The sequence below is a fragment of the Fusarium musae genome, chromosome 3, assembly GCF_019915245.1.
Source record: "Fusarium musae strain F31 chromosome 3, whole genome shotgun sequence".
In the NCBI taxonomy this organism is placed as follows: Eukaryota; Fungi; Ascomycota; class Sordariomycetes; order Hypocreales; family Nectriaceae; genus Fusarium; species Fusarium musae.
The window spans coordinates 4,756,165-4,777,648 of NC_058389.1; the positions used below are offsets into that span (position 1 = coordinate 4,756,165).

Genomic DNA, 21,484 nt, shown 5'->3' on the forward strand with positions numbered 1-21,484 from the left:
GACACGGGGTTGATAAGAAACCGAAGTTGTTGAATTAATGACTTGCCAAGCCATTAGAGTCATAATCTAGAGGGAGCTTGTGACACCTGTCAGAATTAGTAACCTTCAGGTCGGTTATCCAGATAAAAGTTGCCCGATGTTTGAGTAAACGACGGCTACTTCACGGTGACTTCTCAAAATAAGATAGCTCAAAATATAGTCCAGTTCAACTATTCACTAATTAAGCTGTTAGGATCTAGTCTTCTCGTTCTAGTCCTTTCGGCTTTCCAGTAAGCCCTCAGATTCCCAGAATTTCTCCAGATCGCGTAAGAAAGCCCACTTCAAGCCCTTTCCAAATCCTCTCTCCTTCCAATCATTTAAGCTCTTAGGAAAGTGAGGAACGCCATCGCGGACTGTGGAGTCATGAGCAACAACCACAAAGATATTCTCGTTGCAGTCTAGTTCCTGCAACTGCTTGGTAGTCTTGGAAGCAAGTTCTAGATCCAAGCCAAACGTCAAGTCAAATAGAGTATCAGTTGGTTCTCTTCCTCGTGACTTTTGTAGTCGTGCAAAAGCTTCTCCAGGGCACAGAACTCCGTCTTCATGTGGATGACATGGATGAGGGCTGATGGTATCTGGCACTGGAAGATACTTGGAAGGGCGGAAGATACCTGCGTAGTGACAGACATCTCCACCCATTAGAATAAAAGTATCTGGGGAAGTTGTAGTCCGTGCCAAGCCACATAGGTGTCCAACGGCATGTCCGGGACTGTCGAGGAGATAGAACGAACCGTCTCCAAAATAGTCAAACGCGGGGAACTGACCAATCTTGAGAGACTCTGGACCTTGGAAACTAATCTCACGCAGATTGCGATTCCTACCAATCGTAAGCTTTGACCGTCCACATGTTTAAGAGCTATACGTACGCGTAATCGCTTTCTTGGATAGGTGATTCTGGGTTTGCTGGTGCTCCTGGCAGCATTGCATCTTTGAAGCCTGGTCCAACGACAAGATCTGTGAGATGAGGAAAGCTAGAAGGATCGCCGATGTGATCCCAATGCCAATGACTAGATACCTTAGTAAACACAGCCATAAACAAGTATTTTCGGTAGACTGGACTAACCTCCATATCACGGCTTCAATCTCATTCAATGACACACCATTTTCCTGCAAGATATCCGCCACATTCCCCGCCACTTCGATAGTGTACTTGGTAGTCGGCAAATACTTGACAATAGAAGGTGAGTAATTGTTGTAGTCCTTTCGAATTCCTAGGTCAAACACTAGCTTCCTTCCCCACTGGTGCTCAATGAGGAATGATAATGAAGGAGAACTCTTGAATGTTTCGAGACCAGGCACAGCTGGTGCCATGAACCTTTCAAGAATAGCTGGACCAAAGTTGACGGGATTAATGAGCTTGACGGCTTTGATTGCCTCTCCGGGAGGAATCTCAAGTTGCGGTGCTTTCTCTGCAGTCATGTTGTCTTTGTTGTTGGTGACTTGGGAGGTTGCTAGAGCGAGACAAATTTGCTGCTTTTACCAATAGTTTAACTTAAATGTTCTTAGGCTGATAACCCCACATTGACTCAAGATCAGAATGACACAGATGATCAGAAGATTTTGAACTGTGCAAGCTCACGCGTCAAGGTTGTCACCCCGCAACAATAGCGTCGGGTCCAGGCCATCGGCATAATGATCGGCATACCAAAAGCAGAAAAGCCTGCCAAGCTTATCCAACAAACAATCCCACCCCGGACTCTACCCCAGAATTTTACCCCGTACCATCCAGCATCAAAGCAAGATTGCAATCAAGATAAGTATCGAGCTACGATCCACTCGAAATGCTCCATCATCATCATCATCATTCATCATTTAATCAACAATGTCTGACTCTGAAAAGGGCGCTGCTATCAATCATCGAGAGGAGGCAGACATGACTCCCAAGCAAGGTGTCGAAGTTGACACCGTCCATCAGGATGAGGCGATGAAAGTCCTTGAGGCGTATGCGGGTGATGAGGCCTGGACTGAGGCGGAGGAGAAGAAGTTGCGCCGCAAGATTGATTGGAAGCTCATGCCTGTTCTGTGTGCTACGTGTAAGCTGCATGATCGTCGAGCAGGGATGCAAGCTAACGATGTACAGACGGACTGCAGTACTACGACAAGGCTATGTTATCTCAAGCTGTATGTATGGCATCTCAGACCTTCAAGCCGTTGCTAACACATATTCTCTAAGGCTTTGTTCGGACTTAGAGAAGATCTTGGTCTTCTCACCGGAGATCGATATTCCATGTCGGCTGCTATTTTCTATATCGGTTTCATCATTGGAGCTTATCCAGCCATGATGCTCGCACAAAGATATCCCATCGAACGGGTTGCTTCCGGCATTGTCACACTTTGGGGTATCTGCCTCATCCTGACCGTGGTTTGCAAGGATTACAAGACACTCTATACTCAACGGTTCTTCCTTGGCTTGTTGGAATCTGGTATCTCTCCCATGTTTATGATGATTGTCGTAAGTCTGCCTCTCTCATACTCGTTGAGTGCTTACTTAGACTTTTCAGGGAAGTTTCTACAAGAAGAATGAACAGGCCATGCGCATGGGTATCTGGTACTCTTGCACCGGCTACGTCTCGATCATCTCTCCTATCATCAACTACGGATTCGGCCAAATCAACGGAGGTGTATCCTCTTGGCGATACATGTACTACTTCTCTGGTGCTCTTACCATCGTCTGGGGTATCATCCTCGTCTTCGTCCTCCCTCCCGATCCCGTTCGTGCCAAGGGCTTCAACGAGAGAGAGCGATATATTCTGGTTGCGAGACTCAAGACCAACAACTCTGGTGTCCGCAACACTCATCTCAAGGTCGCTCAGATCTGGGAACTCCTGCTTGACCCCAAGTTCTGGACCGTCTTCTCTATTGCTTTCCTTTCTATGATTGCCAATGCCCCTATTTCGACTTTCGTTCCTATCATCATCCACGGTTTCGGCTTCAGCACGCTGAACTCTCTCTTGCTTATGATGCCCTGTGGCGCATATGCTGGAACACTTCAACTTCTGTTCCCCTACCTGGCGTACAAATTCAAGAACAACAGGTCCTATCTGGTCTTCATTGCTCAGATGGGCACTGTCCTCGCCGCTTTGTTGCTCTGGCTTCTTCCACTCTCAGCTACAGGCGCATTGCTTTTTGCAGTGTACATTCTCCCATCTGTGGGCGGTGGATATGCAGTTTTGATGGGTCATCAGATTGCCAACACTGCGGGATACACCAAGCGATCCGTCGCCTCATCCGGTCTCTACATCGGCTACTGTCTCGGTAACTTCGTTGGTCCTCTCTGCTTCAAGAAGGGAGATGCACCTCGCTTTGAGCCCGGTTTTATTGTTGTCGTCGTTACTTCCATCATAGCCGGTCTCCTTGCTCTTGTTTACCGTGGTCTATGCATGTGGTCCAACAGCAAGCGCGACAAGTCTGGTACCACCGAAGGATTTGACCATGCCTATGAGGATGATCTCACTGATAAGAAGGTAAGTCGTCTGTTCTCACCCAAAAGATAATGTACTAATCAGTCAGAATATGCAATTCCGCTACATCCTCTAAGTGTGACGGTTTATAAATGTTTGGCGAGCTTGGTTCAGAATGGATCTAGTCTTGGTTTAGTAGTCTATGAGTTTTAATTCAATGTTCGAATCAGATGTATCTTGAATATTCTCTAATACTTCATGACCTAGCACACACATACTGCTATCTTCTGTGACACAATAATGTGAATGTTGCGGTGAGGTTGGGCTGGCAAACATGCCACATGATTGTAAACCATCAGGGCAGGCAAGCCAGTTAGACAGGACAGGCAATAGCCTGGCTGGGTAACTGTAATTTTACAAATAAATTATAGTCCAGATTCCATAGAACTACTAAGACCTTTCAAATTATTTGGCCATGACCTACAACTTTGATCTTCTGATCATATCCCCGGGTGGCTGACCGACGCGCTTTGACAGTTGCAAAGCTTACCCTGAAGCGGCGTTCACATCTGAATAATGATCTAAGTATAGTTACTGTCCTAAATCACGATGAGACTTAGTCAATAATTCTCATAAGGATTATGGTTCCTACCAAAAGTTAGGCGCAAGTGGAATGAACGCATCATAAAACTGAAGGAAATGCGTGGTGTTCTTCTCATGGAGCTATGGGAGAAACGCGTCAAACCCCGCGCGGGCAAAAAATACCCCGAACTCAATCTCAGTGGAGTAAAGTTGCTACAGGCGCTAATCCTCGCTAAAGTTGACGCACCTCCCCCCGCCCATTGCAACCTGAGCCACGACCCTCGGCTTCAAAATCTGGGGTTAGTCTGGGGGTCCAGAGTTAATCTCGCCTTGAGCCTGCATCGGCATTCAATCCTCTCACCTAAACTCTCACACCGAAACAACAACCACTTCTCTCTCATCCGGCAATGACAGAACTCGTCGGCAATTGGCTCCACTTCAGTGCTCGACAGCCGAAACGAAAGCGCGCTGAAGCTGTCTGTTTCTTTTGTCATTCTAAGAAGATCAAGTGTGATTTGCAGGTCAGTCTCCCCGCTCGTTAATGGGCCGGGCTTTGAGCTGACTGTTTGCCAGAGCCGGACGTCGCAGGGGCAGGCGAAATGCTCTAATTGTGACAACCAAGATCAAGATTGTCATCTTCGGCCATCACGGAGGGGTAAGCAGCGTAGGAGAGCGTCTACGCAAGCCGAGTGTGGCACTGAATGCGATACTATTGTCGCTGCAGGTAGGTTACTCCCAGGCACTGCTGGAGCTGTAGTAACAATGAGATTGAAGGTAAAGATGTAGGGGAGAACAACCCAGAACCGCCTGATGCAACAGAGATCGACTTTGATGACAATGTAATTGATCCAGGCATGGGTGACACGCCAGCGCCTGTGCAAGCCACACCAATTCACGTCGCGTTCAACATACCATCGGCTGAGCGTGGTCCCGATGCTGCGACCAATCATCCAACCAAATCAAGCACGTCGCCAACAGAAGGCGCTGGTCGCAGTCACGCTGGAGACGTCGACACAGGCTTCCTCCAGATCTACGGACCTGAGAACCAGCTCGAAGCAGAGCAGCAGGAACTTGTCGCGAATCTTGAGCTTCGCAATCCGGCATCAGACCCTCGACAACAGGAGCTGCAACAAAGCTTCTCAGAAACATACTTTGAGTATTGCTACCCATGGTGCCCTGTCCTCGATCCCGACACGCTCGACTCTGAACTTGGGCGATCGCCTATGCTTGCGAATGCACTTGCGCTTGCTGCGAGTCACATTCAACCGCCTTTGATACCCCACCAAGGTCCAGCTGCGTATTACGAGAAAGCGCGCATGATGTTTTATATGGATGAGGAGCCGGATATACTCACGTCTCTCAAGGCTGTGTCTCTGTTCTACTGGTGGGCACCTCGCTCGCCATCGACAGCACATCGGCATGCAAGCTGGTGGTGGACTTCAGTCATAATTAGGCATGCGCAGCAGATGAACATTCACCGCGAGCCGAAGCAAGAGAGCGTGGCCTCAAGCGCACTTCATCTGAGTTTGCGACGGCGGTTATGGTGGACTGTCTTTGTAAGTTCTCACGCGCCCATAGTTCAATGCGTACTGACATCTTTAGGCACGAGAGCGATTGACGTCTCTTTGTCAAAGCAAGCCCTGCATCATCAACCCCGAAGACATGACGATCCAAGAAGTGCAACAATCGGATTTCCCAAGCGATCCCGCGTCACAGAAGAAAGGTCGAATATTTAAATACTGGGTTCGTCTTGCCGGTATAATGGGCAAGGTTTCCAAAGCACTATCCAAGTCAGTGGACTCGTCTCCGGAAACGGCCACATTCCCTACGGAGCTTAGACAGGAGCTCGTCGGATGGGTTCAGTCGCTACCTCCGGATCTTCAACTACCGATCGGCTCCAGTCGAACAGAAGGTTTTGACAGAGATGTCCATCAATTGCATCTCCCGTACCTGACAACGATCATTGTGATGCATTTACAGAGAACGACACCAGACTTGCCTCAAGCTCTACCGCCTGCGATATTAGCTGCTTCATGCATCGCAAGAATTCTCAGAGATATTCTGTCGCGTGGAAATGCCCGATTTCTCATGGCGATTACCTGCTGGTACAGCGGTACAGCCTTCATCGCGTTATTACAAGCAAGTCGGATCAAGCAGTTCTCTCAAGAAGCAGAAGAGGGATTAGACATTCTGGACCAAGCAGTAGGCCAACTCCAGCAAATGTGGGCTTCTGCAAATGTTATCAGACAAGGCTTCGAACGACTGCGCGCGCTGCCTAGGTCTATGATGCACGCTGGTAAAGGCAGAGCGGCAGGGTCTAATGGCTCTGGGGACGCACCGTCGAATAACTTTGACTGGAAGCTTCTGTTTCCGTTTGTGACCAGATCTACGAGTCGAATTGCGGACTGTTTGCTGGCTGATGATGAGTTTGGGACTACGGCGACTGCGTTGCCCTCGCCGGAGAACGCAGTGTTTCATGAGGACCTGCTCAATCGTTATCATGACTTGCTTGAGCCGTTTGTTGATTACAATTTTGACTTCTCAAATATTAATCTTGATATCCTATAGCAATGTAAAGATATTTATTGTAAGCAAATATTATTGCATGGCGCAAATTGGCCTGCCCTTTGTCTTGATGCTTTGTTTGCGATATGTCATCACAACTCTCTGGGGACTCACAATTTCAATACCAGAATATATGCAAACTGGATCGCACTCTCGAAATGGGGATCTATATGAAAACTCATAATTGATGATCTAATGCTATCTTAATCTGAAGTACTATAATGGTATCCTACTCCTCCACTAAGCCTCAACACCGAAGTGTCTCGGCCTTCTCTACATACCAGGACAAATCGCTCTCCGGATCCATCTCAAATTCCGTAAACCCATTACCCATGAATCTGAACGGATTCGCCGTATTATACTCAATCTCGAAGTCCTCCGCACGAATATCCCCCAGCATGCGATTAAACAAATGTGCACTTCCACCAAACAGCGCAGTGACACGGCCATCAACCTTGCCTCGCTTATACCAACTCGTGCAGCCTCCACTCCAGACAAGAGTCTTGTGGACTTGATCGCAGTACTTGATGAAAGCGTCGACCTTTTCCTTCTTGGGCACGACGTACTTGATGTCTTCGGTGGACATCTTCTTGATCCACTTGACGAAGTAGTCGCCAGTCCAGTTGAGGGACTCGACGAGGGAGCCATGGCCGCCTAGGCAGTTGGGGCCCATCATCATGAAGTAGTTTGGCATCGAGGGGACGGCGACGGAGATGTAGGCTTCTGGGTCTTCTTTCCATTGCTCGCGCAGATCAGTGTTGTTTAGACCGACGATGGGATAGCGGGGACGGAAAGACACATCGAAGCCAGTGGCATACACGACTGGGGAATGGTTAGAATGTGACTCGGATGTGAGAGTATGAGGAAATACTTACTGACGTCGACCTCATGCTCCTTTCCATCAGCAGTCTTGAGGCCCTTCTTCGTAATCTGCGTAATCGGACTATCTGTCAAATGACAGTTCGGCTTCAAGAACGACTCAAGATATCCAGGACCAGGTGTAATGCGACGGCAGCCCAACTCCCACTTAGGGATGAGCTTTGAGCACAGCACAGGATCGTGACCAAGCTTCTCAGCCATTTGCTCCGCAGCCAGCTTCATACCCCGTTCATTGTTCTCGCCCTTTCGGAAGATGTAGAAAGACTTGTTCGTACGAGAGATAATACCCTTACGATGTTGAAGATGAAGCTCTGGGTCTTGGAAGCGCGCCTTGTCTTGCTCTGAGTAGCGAGGATTGGGGTCATCGTCCTCTCGGCCCAGGTGCTTTGAAGGTGGAGCACGGTAGTACACCCATGCTGGGCCGCGGACGAAGTTTGTGACTTCTGTTCCAGGCAGCTTTGCCATTTGAGGAACAATCTGGATTCCTGATGAACCGTTGCCAATGACAGCGATGCGCTTGTTACTGTAGTCATATGAGTGATCCCAGTTTGCTGAGTGAGTGGTGTGGCCTTCAAAGTCCTTCAGACCGGGAATCTTGGGCCATGCTTCGTGACTGAGTAGTTGATTAGTACTTACGATTGATAGACGGGGAGATTGAGACTTACACTAGAACTCCTTGTGCTGAGATCAATACGTGGCAGAACTCCTCTCGTTGAGTACCCTCGTGCTCAACTGTGACCTTCCATTGACCTAGATCATCAAGCCACTCAGCGCCGATAACTCGAGTGTTGAGCTGTAGATCACGGTCAAGATTCCACTTCTTGACAGTCGCCTTCATGTAAGACAAGATGTCACCGCCACTGGCATAGAACCTCTCCCAGTTGGGATTAGGATCAAATGGGAATGCCTAAACATCGTCAGCTCAAGTCACCATTATAGAAGAACAAACATACGTAAATGTGACTGGGTACATCGCACTGAACACCAGGGTAATTATTCGCCAACCAAGTACCGCCAATATCACTGCGCGCCTCAAAGATGGTGTGATCAACAATGTCCTCCATCTCAGGGAAGCGATGTTGGAACTTGTGCGCCATCAACAGACCAGAGAAGCCAGCGCCAATGGTGAAGACTTTGATCTTGCGTGGTGTGTAGGCATATTCTTGGCTCAGTGCAAATGGGTCTGCTGTGTGACCGTTTGTATGGCCGTTACTGATTCCATTCTTGATGTCATCTAGCTTAGTGACGAGTTCTGGGAGCTCAGTTGCTGGCATTGAAGACAAGTCCTCGGCGGATTGCGCCTTGGTCTCTGGTGACTCAAAGGCAGGCATTGTGATTGATGTTGAACTTGATCTTTGAGGGTGTATGAGATTGAAGCGATGGTGAGGATGAGATTGATCTTGTAAGTCAGTTCAAGGTGTTGTTGAAGTACTCATGATGCTTAACAATAAGGTAGGTAAAATAGCTGGTGCTGTCTTTGCCCCATGTGCTCTACCAGCACTAGTCTAGGCCGGCAAAGCCTCAATCAGGCCATCGCGTTAGCATCTCGTGCCTCTTGCGTCTTCATTGCCGAAGTCATCTCCCTCTTTGCCAAGCATATTCGGCAAAGTTGTTAGTGTTGTTGAAGAATGGTTATCCTAAAGCGGTATTGCCGGGCGTTAGTGACCTGCTGATGCTGAATGAGGGGTTACAGCGATATCGCACAGGGACCGAACCGGCCAAGTTGCGTGATGCCCGCAATGATATCTGCATACTTAGAGGGAGATAGGGAATAAGAATTGCGTTTTGTCATTTTTAGCTCAAGTTTTATGTTGTTTACCTAAACTTGTAAAGATCCTCTAAACTATCATCTCATTTGTTGCTCCACAAGAAACCATCGCCACCAATCTCAAGCCCACCTCACCAAGCTCACTTACACCATGGCTGTCAACCGCTATGCTTACAATGGTCCAATTGACCACACAATCGCACCAAAACTCGAGAATATTCGAGGCAAGTCAGTGATTATCACAGGCGGTGCCAATGGCATGGGCGAAGCCTTTGTACGAGACTTTGTCGCTGCTGGTGCCTGGGTAACATTCGCCGATGTCAATGAAGAGCGCGGTAAAATAGTTGAAGCAGAGCTCAACGCCGACGGCCAAAAATGTGTCTTCATCAAGTGCGACATCAGAGACTGGGACCAACAAAAGGCCATGTTCGAAAAGGCGAAGACTTCAAGTCCAAGTAACTCGGTTGATGTTGTCATTGCAAATGCGGGCATTTCTCGAAGTTCGGGAGATAGCTTGTGGAATCTTGATGGTGCGTACTCACTGAACCTTCTGAAAGTTTAGTGGAAGAGCCCTGAACTAACGGCACGCACCTACAGACCCCAACGGAGAACCCACAAAACCCGATTTAAACATCGTGAGAGTCAACATAGATGGAACATTCTACACATGGAAGCTTGCGGTTCATTATTTCCGTAAGCAGCCAGTGAGTGAAGAGCGAGACCGCTGTTTCATTATCACTGGTAGCATGGTAGCTTGGATTGACAGCCCAGTAAGTTCCCTACAAGGCCCCGTTAGACTTTAGGCCGCCATCAACAACCAGACCTTAAAGCTGACTGATGTGTAACAGGGCAACTGGGAGTATACTGGAACGAAATATGCGCTGCGCGGTTTCATGAGAACAGTCCGAAGATCAAGCCACGAGCAGGCTATCCGCATAAACTACGTCGCACCCTGCTGGATCAAGAGCGCCATTCGAACTGCAGAGTATGAGAAGTGGCTGGTTGACCGAGGCGTGGAGTTTGGTGAACAGAAAGATGTCTCCAGCTGCATGTTGAGAATTGCGACCGATAGGAGCATCAATGGTGAGTACAAGAGATCTGATTGTTAGTGAGGTACTAATGGCCATCGCAGGTCGCTCATTGATGATCACGCCCCGCTCCATCGCAAAGGAGGGCTTCGTAGACATTGACAGAGAAGATTACAAGGACACACCCGAAGATGAGTATCTGAAGAAGGTTCAAGCGTCACAGCTGGTCATTATTGAGGATAAATGGTTAGACTCATACAAGGTCCGAGTATATAAAGAATAGGTACTGCCATGAGATAAAGTACAAAAGTAATCGGAAAGACTGCGTTAAGAAAGAAAAATGAGTATAAATGATAGTGCAGATGATTCGAAAGGGCTCATTCTGGCCTCAAATGTGAATAAGATGCAAGCCAACCTTCCCAACTCCAACATGTAAGCCCTCACCTAGTCTATGTAAGAGGCGAAGCATTCACACAACGCGCTCCATCATTTTGCGACGTCTTCGGACCGTTAATCACAAGAGATTTCTCTCCAGTCTATAAATATTTGTTAGTAACCTACTTGATACCGCTTACGTTGTGACTTACCTCGACGTTGAATCGGTATATAACTCCAGACGTGTTTTCCGAAGCATACATGAGCTTATTACCGACCGAATAAGCCGCTCCCCTAGTCCTTGAATTAGTTTCGCACCTTGACATGCAATTTAAAGTACTTACCAAAGGTTGTCGCCCGCGATGTGGCCGAAATCTTTTATAATCTCCCACGTGAAAGTGTCAAGGCTCCATCTTGCCAGGACTGTCTTCGATGTATTTCCCTGGAGAGCATATAGATAACGGCCTCCTCCAGGTACAGATACCCAGTCGGCGCAATTATTTGCGGATGTTGCGGTTCCTTGTTGAAGAACCTTGCCGTAGGTCGCAGATGTTGGGTTCACATCGATCTTCGCCCACGCCTTTCCATACGTTGAGATCCAGAAGATGCCATCAGAATCTACATCTCCAGTGTTCCATGCTGATTCTTTGTTAGCTACTGTCTTTCGTGAAGTCATATAATGCCGGTGGGTTACTCACTTCCATCAATAAAGGTGTTCATTAGTGTATACGATCCTGTGGAGCCAATACGAATGACTTGACTCTTGCCGTTTGCAATCTGGACAATGCCATAGATAAGATTATCCTTAATATTATAACCAATAGGATTGATGGTTCCGCCGTTGGTTGTACCTGAAGGGGCTCCTGGTCCGACATTCTGTGCTACCAGAGAGTTGACTCCTGTGACCAGATTGAGCCTGTAGAGAGTTCGGACTTGGATCAAGTATCCTCCTTCATCACAACTGAAAGCTGGAGGTGGTACTGGGGTCTCCACGACCACGACGCCTCCATCGTCCGTGCCGGTCGGCGCAATGGTGGTTACAGTTCTGGCTGCATTGATGCTGGATGTTCCTGAGTATTGGCGATAGCTGGTGGATGGCCGAGGTGCAGGTGTCTCGACCACCACGATCGGTCCATCGTCGGTGCCGGTAGCGGACAGAGTTGTCACTGTAATGGCGCCACTCAAGCTAGATGTACCGGTATATCGTCGCGTGCTCGTCACAGTTGCCGGCGGTGGAGTGGCAATTATGACTGTTCCGTCTTCCGTGCCTGTGGGAGTTATTGTTGTGAGAGTTATTGCCGCGGTTAGGAGGGAAGTCCCTGAATAACGTTGAGTAATGGTCACAGGAGGGGTCTCGACGATCACAGTTCCTGCTTCAGTTCCCGTCGGTGTTATCGTTGTAACAGTGGTTGGGCCAGTCAAAACATCGGTCCCAGTCCAGAATCTCGTGACGGTCACTGGCGGTGTCGCAAGGATCACAGTCCCTGGTTCAGTTCCGGTCGGTGTAATAGTTGTAAGTATAAGAGGGCCAGTGAGTACGTCTGTTCCTGTGTAGAACTGTGTCACCGTAACAGGAGGGGTCTCATAAATAATAGTCCCGTCCTCCGTACCGGTCGGGGTGATAGTTGTTATAGTTATTTGGCCAGTTATTACCGATGTACCAGTATAGAACCGTGTGACTCTTACAGGCGGCTTCTCAACTATAACGACACCAGCTTCTGTTCCAGTCGGGGTGATTGTGGTGACGGTAGTAGGAGCAGACAGGCTCTCTGTACCTGTGTAGAATCTGGTGATTGTGATCGGAGGAGTTTCAATCACGACGACGCCCGGTTCTGTGTCTGTGGGTGTAATAGTAGTTACGATAATTGGTTCCGACAAGATCTCCGTGCCCGTATAAAACCTCGTACTTGTAATGGGAGGAGTCTCGACGATGATAGTGCCAGGATGAGTGCCCGAAGGGGAGATCGTTGAGACTGTAGTTGGACCTGTTAGAATATTCGATCCAGTATAAAATCGTGTTAAATAGACAGGAGGTGTCTCGACGACCACTGTGCCAGACAGAGTAGCCACAGTCGTTGGGCCAGACAGGACCTCTGTGCCCGTATATGGCCGCGTGATTGTTACAAGTGGTGTCTCGATAACGACAGTTGCCGGATCGTTAGTATCTGTGGGCTCGATAGTTGTCACCGTGATAGCAGCGTTGATAGAAGAAGTTCCCGAGTATAGGCGATATCTCGTGACAGGTTGAAGTGAGGGAATCCCAATGATAACGGTTCCATCCTCTGTCGCAGTCGGCGTAATTGTAGTCAAGGTGACAGTCGAAGACCCAGAGTACCTTTGGGTTATGGTCACGGGAGGTTTCTCTATGATCACGGTAGCCGGATCATTTCCAGAAGGGGATAGAGTGGTCACGGTAATCGGCCCGGTTAGGATACTCGTTCCAGTATAGAAACGTGTTGAAAACACCGGCGGAGTAGCCATTACTACCGTAGCAGGAACCGACCCGGATGCTGTAATGGTGGAGATAGCTATTGGCCCTGTGATCAAGGATGTTCCTGCATATAGCTCGGTTACTGTCGTTGTGGAGAAGGGCACATCTACATAGACAATATCGGTGTCCCCAGGCATAGTACCTGTTTGGGTGGTAGTCTCGACGGCGGTCACGCCTCCGTACCTATAGATCGTCGCATATCGTTGCGGGAGGTCTATGAACACAGAGGCAGCCTCTCCATCAATTGTCGGCATCTGCGTCGTGATGCTGCTGGTTGTGACGCTTCCGTACCTAGTCACGGTTGTGTAAGGCTGGGCCAAGTCGACTATCACTGTTGCCGTCCCTCCCTGACTTGCAGGGTCAATGGTGGTAACAGAGCTGACAGACACACTTCCATACCGAGTGGTGGTTACATACGGCTGAGGAAGATCGATGTAGACTGAAGCAGTCTCTCCGTCGATCGTCGGCATCTGTGTGGTGATGCTACTTGCTGTCACACCTCCGTACCTAGTCACAGTTGTATATGGCTGTGGCAGATCGATAATCACAGTTGCTTCTTGACCCTCAACAGACGCAGACTCAGTAGTAATGCTACTAACTGTCACGCTGCCCCATCTGGTTGTTGTTGTGTAAGGTTGAGGAATGTGTGCAATTACCGTGATGGTTCCCCCGATGTTCTGAGGGGTTTGTGTTTCTCTTGAGGGAACCGAGACACCTCCCCAACTGGTTATTGTTGTATACGGTTGCGGCAAGTCAATTATAACCAGGGCCGTACCGTCTGCGCTTATAGGCAACTCTGTAGTCATCGTGCTGACTGATATGCTCCCATATCGAGTCGTGGTCACATAAGCTTGAGGGGTCTCTATGATCACTGTACCTGGAATTGTCCCAGAGTTAGGGATTGTAGTGACTATAGGGGCGGTGAGAACTTCAGTCCCAGTATACAATCGAGTAATCGTGACGGGTTGTGGTGGAGCCGTCGCTACGACGACTGTACCAGGAACCGATCCAGAGGCGGGAATTGTCGAGACTGTCGTTGGCCCTGTTAAAACAGACGGGCCTGAGTACAGTACAGTAATGGTAACTGTCGTGTAGGGTACTTTGACCACGACCATGTATGGCTCACCAGGTCTAGTGGCTGTCTCTGTGGTAGTCTCGTCCAAGCTAACACTGCCATAACGAGTCGTGGTTGTGTAGGGTTGCGGGGACTTTATAAAGATGGTGAAAGGATCTCCGGGGTTCTGAGGCGATTGTGTGACGGTTGAAGGGACGGAGATCGAAGCTTCCCAGCTGGTTATCGTTGTGTAGGGTTGGGGAAGGTTGAGTAGTACTGTTGCAGTTTGGCCAGGTACTGCTACCGTAAGCGTTCTGGTAGTGGCTATACTAACACTGCCGTAGTGCGTGGAGGTTATGTAAGGCTGCGGAAGATCAAGAAGAACTGTCCATGTCTGGCCCGGTCCCTGTGCACTCTGTGTAGTCATACTAGAGACAGAAACACTTCCATAGCGGGTGATAGTTGTATACGGTTGCGGAAGATCGACGAGAATCGTGCCCGTCTGTCCTGTAACGGAAGGGCCGAGTACCCTGGTTGTAGGTACTGTTACACTGCCATACTGAGTAGATGTCAAGTAAGGTTGTGGAAGGTCAATTAGGACGGTCCCTGTCATCCCAGGGCTCTGGGGAGTTAATGTGGTTACAGTAGAGACTGAGACACTACCGTATCTAATAATAGTCGTGTAAGGTTCGGGGAGGTTAACCAGAATGGTTCCTGTTTGTCCCGGGACCGCTGCCGTGAGTGTTCTTGTCATAGGTGCTGTGAAAGTACCATACTGAGTCGAAGTGAGGTAGGGTTGTGGCAAGTCAATGACTACAGTACCGGTTTCTCCCGGAACTCTGGGACTTTGAGTTGTCATTGAAGACGCCGATACGTTACCGTAGCGAACCGTTGTGGTCCAAGGCTGAGGTAAATCTATCAAGATACTGCCAGTCTCTCCCGGATTCTGGGGGGCCTTCGTGATGGTAAAGGGGGTCGAGACAGTTCCCCAGCGGGTTATTGTGGTATAAGGCTGTGGCCTATCAATTATCACACTCCAAGTCTCGGGCCCCCCGGCGGTTGTGCTCGTGGAGGCCGACACACTTCCGTAGCGAGTAATGGTAATGTAAATCACAGGTTTCACAATAATAATCGAGCCCGTTTGACCAGCACGAGTCGGAACTACCGTGGTAGAGTATGGCACGGAGATTGTGCTGTCGAAAGAGGTTGTGGTGACATAGGGTGTGATACTTGGAGGGACGAAGACAACGACGGTTCGAGTCTGATCATTAGGTGAGCCTGGTTGCTTTGTGATGGTACTGATTGCACTGGCCGTCCAAGTGCTTGTTTTCGTAACATAAATGACAGGAACAGTTGGTAAGATTATCATGACTGTACCCGTTTGACCGGCCTGGGTTGGAGTCAGGGTAGTGGTTGACACAGCTGTACCGCTACCAGTCCTAGTAATAGTCACATAAGGCGCGACGGAAGGAGGCAGCACGATGTAGACAGTCCCAGTAGCGCCAGTGTCAGTTGGAGCTTGGGTAGACGTGATGGTTCCGGTTTGTGCCCCAGTGCCGGTGATTGTGGTAGTAACGTATGGTGTGACACTTGGGGGAACAAAGACAACGACGGTTCTGGTCTGGTCTGGTGAGTCTGGTTGCTTGGTAGTGGTGCTTCTTGTGCTTCCAGTGCCAGTGATTGTTTTGGTGATGTAATGGTCGATAACAGGAGGGACCACAACGATCACAGTCCCTGTCTTCCCGGGGCCCGGCGTCTGAGAAACAGTCTGAGTGGTACTGGCACTTCCTGTAACCGTTGTTGTGGTCCAAGCAATAGCTGTAGGCGGTATCTCAACCAAAACCGTACCTAGCCTGCCGGAGCCAGATGGCATTTGCGTTGATGTACGACTCATCGTACCAGCGCTCGTAATAGTGGTCCATGAGGTGATCCATGGCAGTTCGACCACAACAGTGTCAGCTATATCAGAGCCAGAGTGCTCTTGTGTGAAAGTTCTGGTGGTATACCCTGAATAATAATTGGTTACAGTGACAAGACGCATGGCTGGTACATCATGGTGTATGACTCCTGTCTCTCCAGGTCCGGACGGATACTCGGTCCAGACGTGAGTTGTAGATCCTGTCCATGTCTTAGAAGTATCAATGTAGCGAATAGCAGCGGTTGGGAAAAGTATTTTCTTTGTGCCGGTAGCTCCGGGGCCTGTGGGGGGGATAATCACGGTCTTCGTTCCAGATCCAGTCCAGTATTCGCTGGTTACAACGAACTCTTCAGGATACTGTACCAGGACAGTGCCAGTTTTATCTGCACCAGACGGAGGTAAGGTTGTCATTTTTGTTGATGATCCAGACCAATATTCGGTAACAGTAACAAAAGGAGTAACATCAGGGGTATAAACAATGACTGTTCCCGCGGCTTGATCGGCAGGGGGGACAGTCTTTGTTTGGGTCGTCGATCCCGTCCAGCGACTAGTTACTGTAACGTAATTCGTTGCGCCTGCTGGGACTTGAACGATCACGGTGCCTTCTTCATTGGGATCAGTGGGCTTCTTTGTAAGTGTGGTTACTTCCGATCCGGTCCACGTTCTCGTTGTCGTTATGTACTTGTATGGCGTTATTATGACCACAACCCCGGTTTCTCCTGGATTTGCCGGCTCTTGTGTAATCGTCGTTGGAGAGTCGATGTCACTGCCACGGAGTGTAGTTGTCATGGGGTTTGGAAGATTGACGATTACCCAGCCTGTATTAGAGGAGCCGTCGAACCGGGTCGTAGTTGAAGCGCTGCTCCCTTCTCCATATCTAGTGGTGTAAATGAGACGAGTGTTGACAGGAGGTAATTCCACAATAACACTCCAAGCGTCCCCTGCGCGGGTTGGAGATATTGTGTGTGTCACTGGTTCGGTCACGCTGCCAATATGAGACACGGTAGCCCAGCGTACGGGAGGGACCTCGATTATAATCGTGCCTGTGCCTTCTGGGTTGCTTGGAGGAATCGTTCTAGTGGTTGGGGCAGTAACTGTGCCAACTCGGGTAATAGTATCATAGTCCGCGTCAGTGACTGGGATCTCAACGACCACTTCACCATCGCGACCAGGCCCATTTGGAGTCTGAGTAAACGTCGTCGGAGTTGAGCCAGTTCCAAAGCGTGTGACAGTGTTGTATCTGCCCAGCGGGGCAGGTGTGTCGACGTATACGATCCCTGCCTCTCCTGGGTGTTTGGGCGGCTGTGTCGAGGTCACGGTCCAACTCCCTGTGCCAGCACGAGTGATGGTTGCATATAGAATAGGGTCCGAAGGCACGATGATGTGAACCGTCCCAGTTCCTCCTGAGCTACGCGCAGGTTCTGTCGAAGTTACTGGGGCTATCACGCTGCCAGTGCGGGTGATTGTTGTATATGCAGGTGTAGACCCTGGGACTTCGATAACAATGGTGCTAACGCCACCGGAACTGTCTGGCTGGATTATCCTAGTGACAGGAGACTGTATGCCTCTGGTTTGAGTTATGGTTGTAGCCTTTGGCTGCCCTACCACAATTGTGGTTCGGTCGTCGACGCGAACAACCTTGGTAACAGGGTCTCCATTGCTCCCTTTCTCCGTGATAGTGGTGTAATACTCCCGACCAACCGTGATCGTCTCGGGATCGCCGGGATTGCCCACTTGGACGGTCCTTGTGTGATCAACTTCAACGCCTTTTGTTCGAGTTCTGTACTCAGGCTCTTCGACAATCACAGTGGTGGGATCACCAGGACGATCAGGGGTCACTGTTCGTGTCCGCGCAGTCGTCAGTGAAGAGATGATTGAAGTGATTGTGGTTAGAGGTGTTCTCTTGATAACAGTCCCCACTGGTGGCGTTCCCTGCGGTGGAATTGTGTATGTTGAAGGAGGACCGAGGCCGAAAACTGCTGTGGTTACATACGATGCCTCATGGGGTATCAGAATTGTACTGTAGCTGTCAGTTTGCTGTGAGATTTTAGTAAGTAATGTACTAACCTGGCTAATGTAGTGTCAAATGTGATTGAGCCGTCTACAACCTGGATTGGCTGGACCTCAGCACGTTTCTCGCCATCGAGACAATCAACAACCGGATCCCAGGCAGAGACGACCGCAAACAAAACAAAAAGAACTCCATAGCACGTTGATTTATGCACGCTCATGGCGCTAAGCATATTGTTCAAATGGAATGAAGTGCTGTGCCTGCCGCGAGACAGATTGGAGGAGAGAAGGTCACGTGCGAAGGTCAGTCACGAAGCGGGCGAGGAAGGAGCACCCTGCTATATATTTAATTGCTAAGTAAACTACGGAAGGAACACATAATAAATGGGAGAAAATGATCGACATGCAAGCAGAGTTTAGGGGTATTAATATGGAAAGATTGGTTCTTAGAAGCCTTGGCATTCCGATTGCGTGCAGATGTTCTGTGGCGTTGATGGTTCTGGCCTAGACATTGCTGCCAGAAATGAAGATCAAACACCAGCGCCATCTACGTTCTGGAAGGCTAACTGTGGAGTAATTGCAGTGGCTTGATTCTAGATTTCAATAACAAGCTTGCATTAATACTAAAGCAGTATCCTTCCGCCACAATATCCCAAGTGCCTGGATCGCTAAATTCTCCTACGGGTTTGAGGGAAATTCGCTATCGCCGGATGGCGTCACCCACCTACCTGGTTCCTCTATCATTTCTGGTACACAGCCAAGAAATAGATATTGTACTAGAACAGCAATATACCCCAACATTCCAGGCAGACTCTGAGGTGACCGTTCAACCTGCTAGCTAGGTATGGCTGCTGAGAGGTCTCGGCCCATTCCATACACTAAACTTTGAGGTCGAATCTCTTTCTAGAAGCTTTCTATGGAGATTCCGACTGCCTATGATTTTGCTGAAGCCATTATGAAGCTGTAATATCTCATGAATTGACATAAGTACTCGAAATGTCTCACCCATCAACAAGTCAACCCAGACATCCCAACACTCCTTTTACACACATTGATCTACACAAACACTCTCTTGCCACCACCATACCCATGTTATTTAGATACCCAAACCAAATCGCCATGATGAGATTAACAACACTAAGCTGTGGCCTGAGCTTCCTATTACCTGTATATGCACGAGTCATCTCTGATCCTTGTGCTACAACAACTACTCTACCTGTCATTACTGTCACAAAAGGTCCCAATGGTTATTACAACCAGTATACCCGCACATATCAAGAGTTCTACCCTCAAGGCTTGACAACAAAAGTTTACACTATTACGCAATCATGTTCAGGTGTGAATTGTCAGCCCTTGCCTATTGAGACTGCTCCTCCACCTGGCTTCACATCTGCTGTGGTCAAGTGTGACAAGTGTGGAGGCTCAGGAACCAAGGTTGCTACTTTGACATTCCCAACTGAGTCTGTGCAACCATATTCATCTTCTGGATATGTTATTGTACCTATTGCACAACCAACACAGATTCCTCTTGGTAACAGCGAGCAATCTCACGGCAGTTCGGTTTATGAGAATGGCTCTTCTGGCTTAGATGCTGGTCATGCACTGAACAACCATGGCGCTTCTCTTTCTACAAACACGGCTCCAGACTCTGAAGATTCGACTGCACAAGACTCTGGCAGTGGAAGTCAAGAGAGCCAAAGCATACCTAACAACGGAGGCTCTGCAAATGAGGGAGAATCTTCCGGTACCGGTGCTCCTGGATCTCGGCCATTATCTGAGACACCTACCGCGGGTTATCACTTTGCACCCTCTAACTCCTTCCCTGCTGGCTCCGATGGCCAGTCTTCGTCTTCAGCAGACACAAGCTCATCTGATACGGCCGCCGCAGGAAATGATGCCTCATATCCCATTCCGAACCAGAAGTCCAGCAACCCATATGTAGGTGACACTTCTGGTGCCTCGAGCAACGGATCCGGCTCGCCTGGTAGCAACTCGCCCTCATCTCAAAATGATACCCCCTCTACTGGAAAACCAGCCACCAAAGACTCTGGCGATGATAGCTTGAGTCCCGATTCCCCGATCACTGTTAGTAGTGCGGGCCATATCAAGACAAATGTTGTTACATGTGTATTAGCGAATATTGCTGGCATGTTCGTTCTCAGGTTGCTAGTGTAGCAACAGTACCTTCCTGTATCTAGCGTTAAAAATGATATAATGACAATTAATAAGACACGATCGAGACCATCTGTGGCTGTACATGTCGTTCCACTTTATCGCGTGCTGGGAGACTAACTGAAGATGACTTAGACACTTGCAAGACAATGGTTCCATCACGGGAGAAGCGACCGTTTCTCGAAGGATAACTTTGAAGTATATTTAGAGTTTTGCCCCAAGATTTGTCAAACCGCATCGGCTAGCCCCTGCCAAGATCTGACAAGCTAATTCCAAATCCGGGTATTTCTGTTGCAGATCAGGAATCTTATGGCTGGACATTGCTATCTAGCGCTGAGCCACAACGCCATAGTCAAGCTCTTTCGGGATGAGAATAGTCGAGACATCGATCACGAGTGGGAGAAATATCTGTAAAAGGTTAGAATGTTGTAAGCCAGGTTAAGAATTTGTTGACTATTGATTTCCGCCAACTATAATAAGGTTAACCTCTTACAGGCATAAGTTCATCTGAAGACGGATGAGCCGAGAGGCTGGACTTGAGCTGAAGTCAGCCATGATACACGAGCTATTCCTTCTGGAATTCTTAGACACTAACGAGTCTTTGGGGAGCAAGAAGATATCAAACCTTCATGCAGGGTGCTAAAATAAAATCAGCGAATTTGTCCTAAACCTATCCTTAACTTAGACTAAGTTACCTAAGTCTTTTTGACATTAGGATCCAGGCCCTCAGTTTTGTTTCCTTTCCTAGCGAGGTTGCGTGAACTCAAAGTCAGACCAGATACTCGGACCCCTTGCTTATTTAGAGTCAAGCCTGGTCTTCCATCGAATGAATAACACTGACGTTCTTGGCAAGAGGCTGCTCCCGGCTCTCAGGTTCGGTCAGAGCATACAATAGACCAACGTGGGAATCTGTGAGAAGTCTAAATCCTGCTTAGAAAAATCTGACCACTTTCTTTGCTGAAACACAGTCATACACGGGGAGGTTGTTTTTCAAACAGATGGAATTATGCTGGTTATATTTGTCGCTTAAGACATGACCACTCCTCCCAGATGGGAAAAGGTTTATAAAGAGTATAATCAAAGCCAGATCAGGGTTATTCTGATATCAAATAGAGGGGTTAAAGAAATTCGTATCATAGTTAACTAAACTTGTAGAGATGCTTTTCTCCCTCAGCCAACATCCTTTCCACCTTGTCTCTCCC

At 48.7% G+C, this 21,484-nt stretch overlaps 7 protein-coding genes across 7 annotated transcripts; 4 read left to right on the forward strand and 3 right to left on the reverse strand.

Annotated features, from left to right (window-relative positions):
• Positions 1-249: 249 nt before the first annotated feature.
• Positions 250-1,458, reverse strand: J7337_004906 (uncharacterized protein; the record flags this gene model as incomplete). The annotated part of the gene is made up of 3 exons (XM_044822591.1): positions 250-856; positions 906-1,046; positions 1,103-1,458. The coding sequence occupies 3 exons, from the start codon at positions 1,456-1,458 to the stop codon at positions 250-252; spliced, it is 1,104 nt and encodes a 367-aa protein (XP_044683924.1).
• Positions 1,459-1,861: 403 nt separating this feature from the next.
• Positions 1,862-3,533, forward strand: J7337_004907 (uncharacterized protein; the record flags this gene model as incomplete). The annotated part of the gene is made up of 4 exons (XM_044822592.1): positions 1,862-2,072; positions 2,120-2,160; positions 2,213-2,491; positions 2,541-3,533. 4 exons carry the CDS (start codon positions 1,862-1,864, stop codon positions 3,531-3,533), a joined length of 1,524 nt encoding a protein of 507 aa, XP_044683925.1.
• Positions 3,534-4,876: 1,343 nt separating this feature from the next.
• J7337_004908 (uncharacterized protein) lies at positions 4,877-6,590 on the forward strand (the record flags this gene model as incomplete). The annotated part of the gene is made up of 2 exons (XM_044822593.1): positions 4,877-5,578; positions 5,625-6,590. 2 exons carry the CDS (start codon positions 4,877-4,879, stop codon positions 6,588-6,590), a joined length of 1,668 nt encoding a protein of 555 aa, XP_044683926.1.
• Positions 6,591-6,834: 244 nt separating this feature from the next.
• On the reverse strand, positions 6,835-8,797 carry J7337_004909 (uncharacterized protein; the record flags this gene model as incomplete). Its single annotated transcript, XM_044822594.1, has 4 exons — positions 6,835-7,409; positions 7,463-8,079; positions 8,132-8,373; positions 8,420-8,797. 4 exons carry the CDS (start codon positions 8,795-8,797, stop codon positions 6,835-6,837), a joined length of 1,812 nt encoding a protein of 603 aa, XP_044683927.1.
• Positions 8,798-9,385: 588 nt separating this feature from the next.
• Positions 9,386-10,545, forward strand: J7337_004910 (uncharacterized protein; the record flags this gene model as incomplete). Its single annotated transcript, XM_044822595.1, has 4 exons — positions 9,386-9,764; positions 9,832-10,004; positions 10,083-10,317; positions 10,367-10,545. 4 exons carry the CDS (start codon positions 9,386-9,388, stop codon positions 10,543-10,545), a joined length of 966 nt encoding a protein of 321 aa, XP_044683928.1.
• A 432-nt stretch (positions 10,546-10,977) lies between these two features.
• Positions 10,978-18,331, reverse strand: J7337_004911 (uncharacterized protein; the record flags this gene model as incomplete). The annotated part of the gene is made up of 3 exons (XM_044822596.1): positions 10,978-11,276; positions 11,336-18,120; positions 18,168-18,331. 3 exons carry the CDS (start codon positions 18,329-18,331, stop codon positions 10,978-10,980), a joined length of 7,248 nt encoding a protein of 2,415 aa, XP_044683929.1.
• Positions 18,332-19,232: 901 nt separating this feature from the next.
• On the forward strand, positions 19,233-20,285 carry J7337_004912 (uncharacterized protein; the record flags this gene model as incomplete). The annotated part of the gene is made up of 2 exons (XM_044822597.1): positions 19,233-19,356; positions 19,447-20,285. 2 exons carry the CDS (start codon positions 19,233-19,235, stop codon positions 20,283-20,285), a joined length of 963 nt encoding a protein of 320 aa, XP_044683930.1.
• Positions 20,286-21,484: the final 1,199 nt, after the last annotated feature.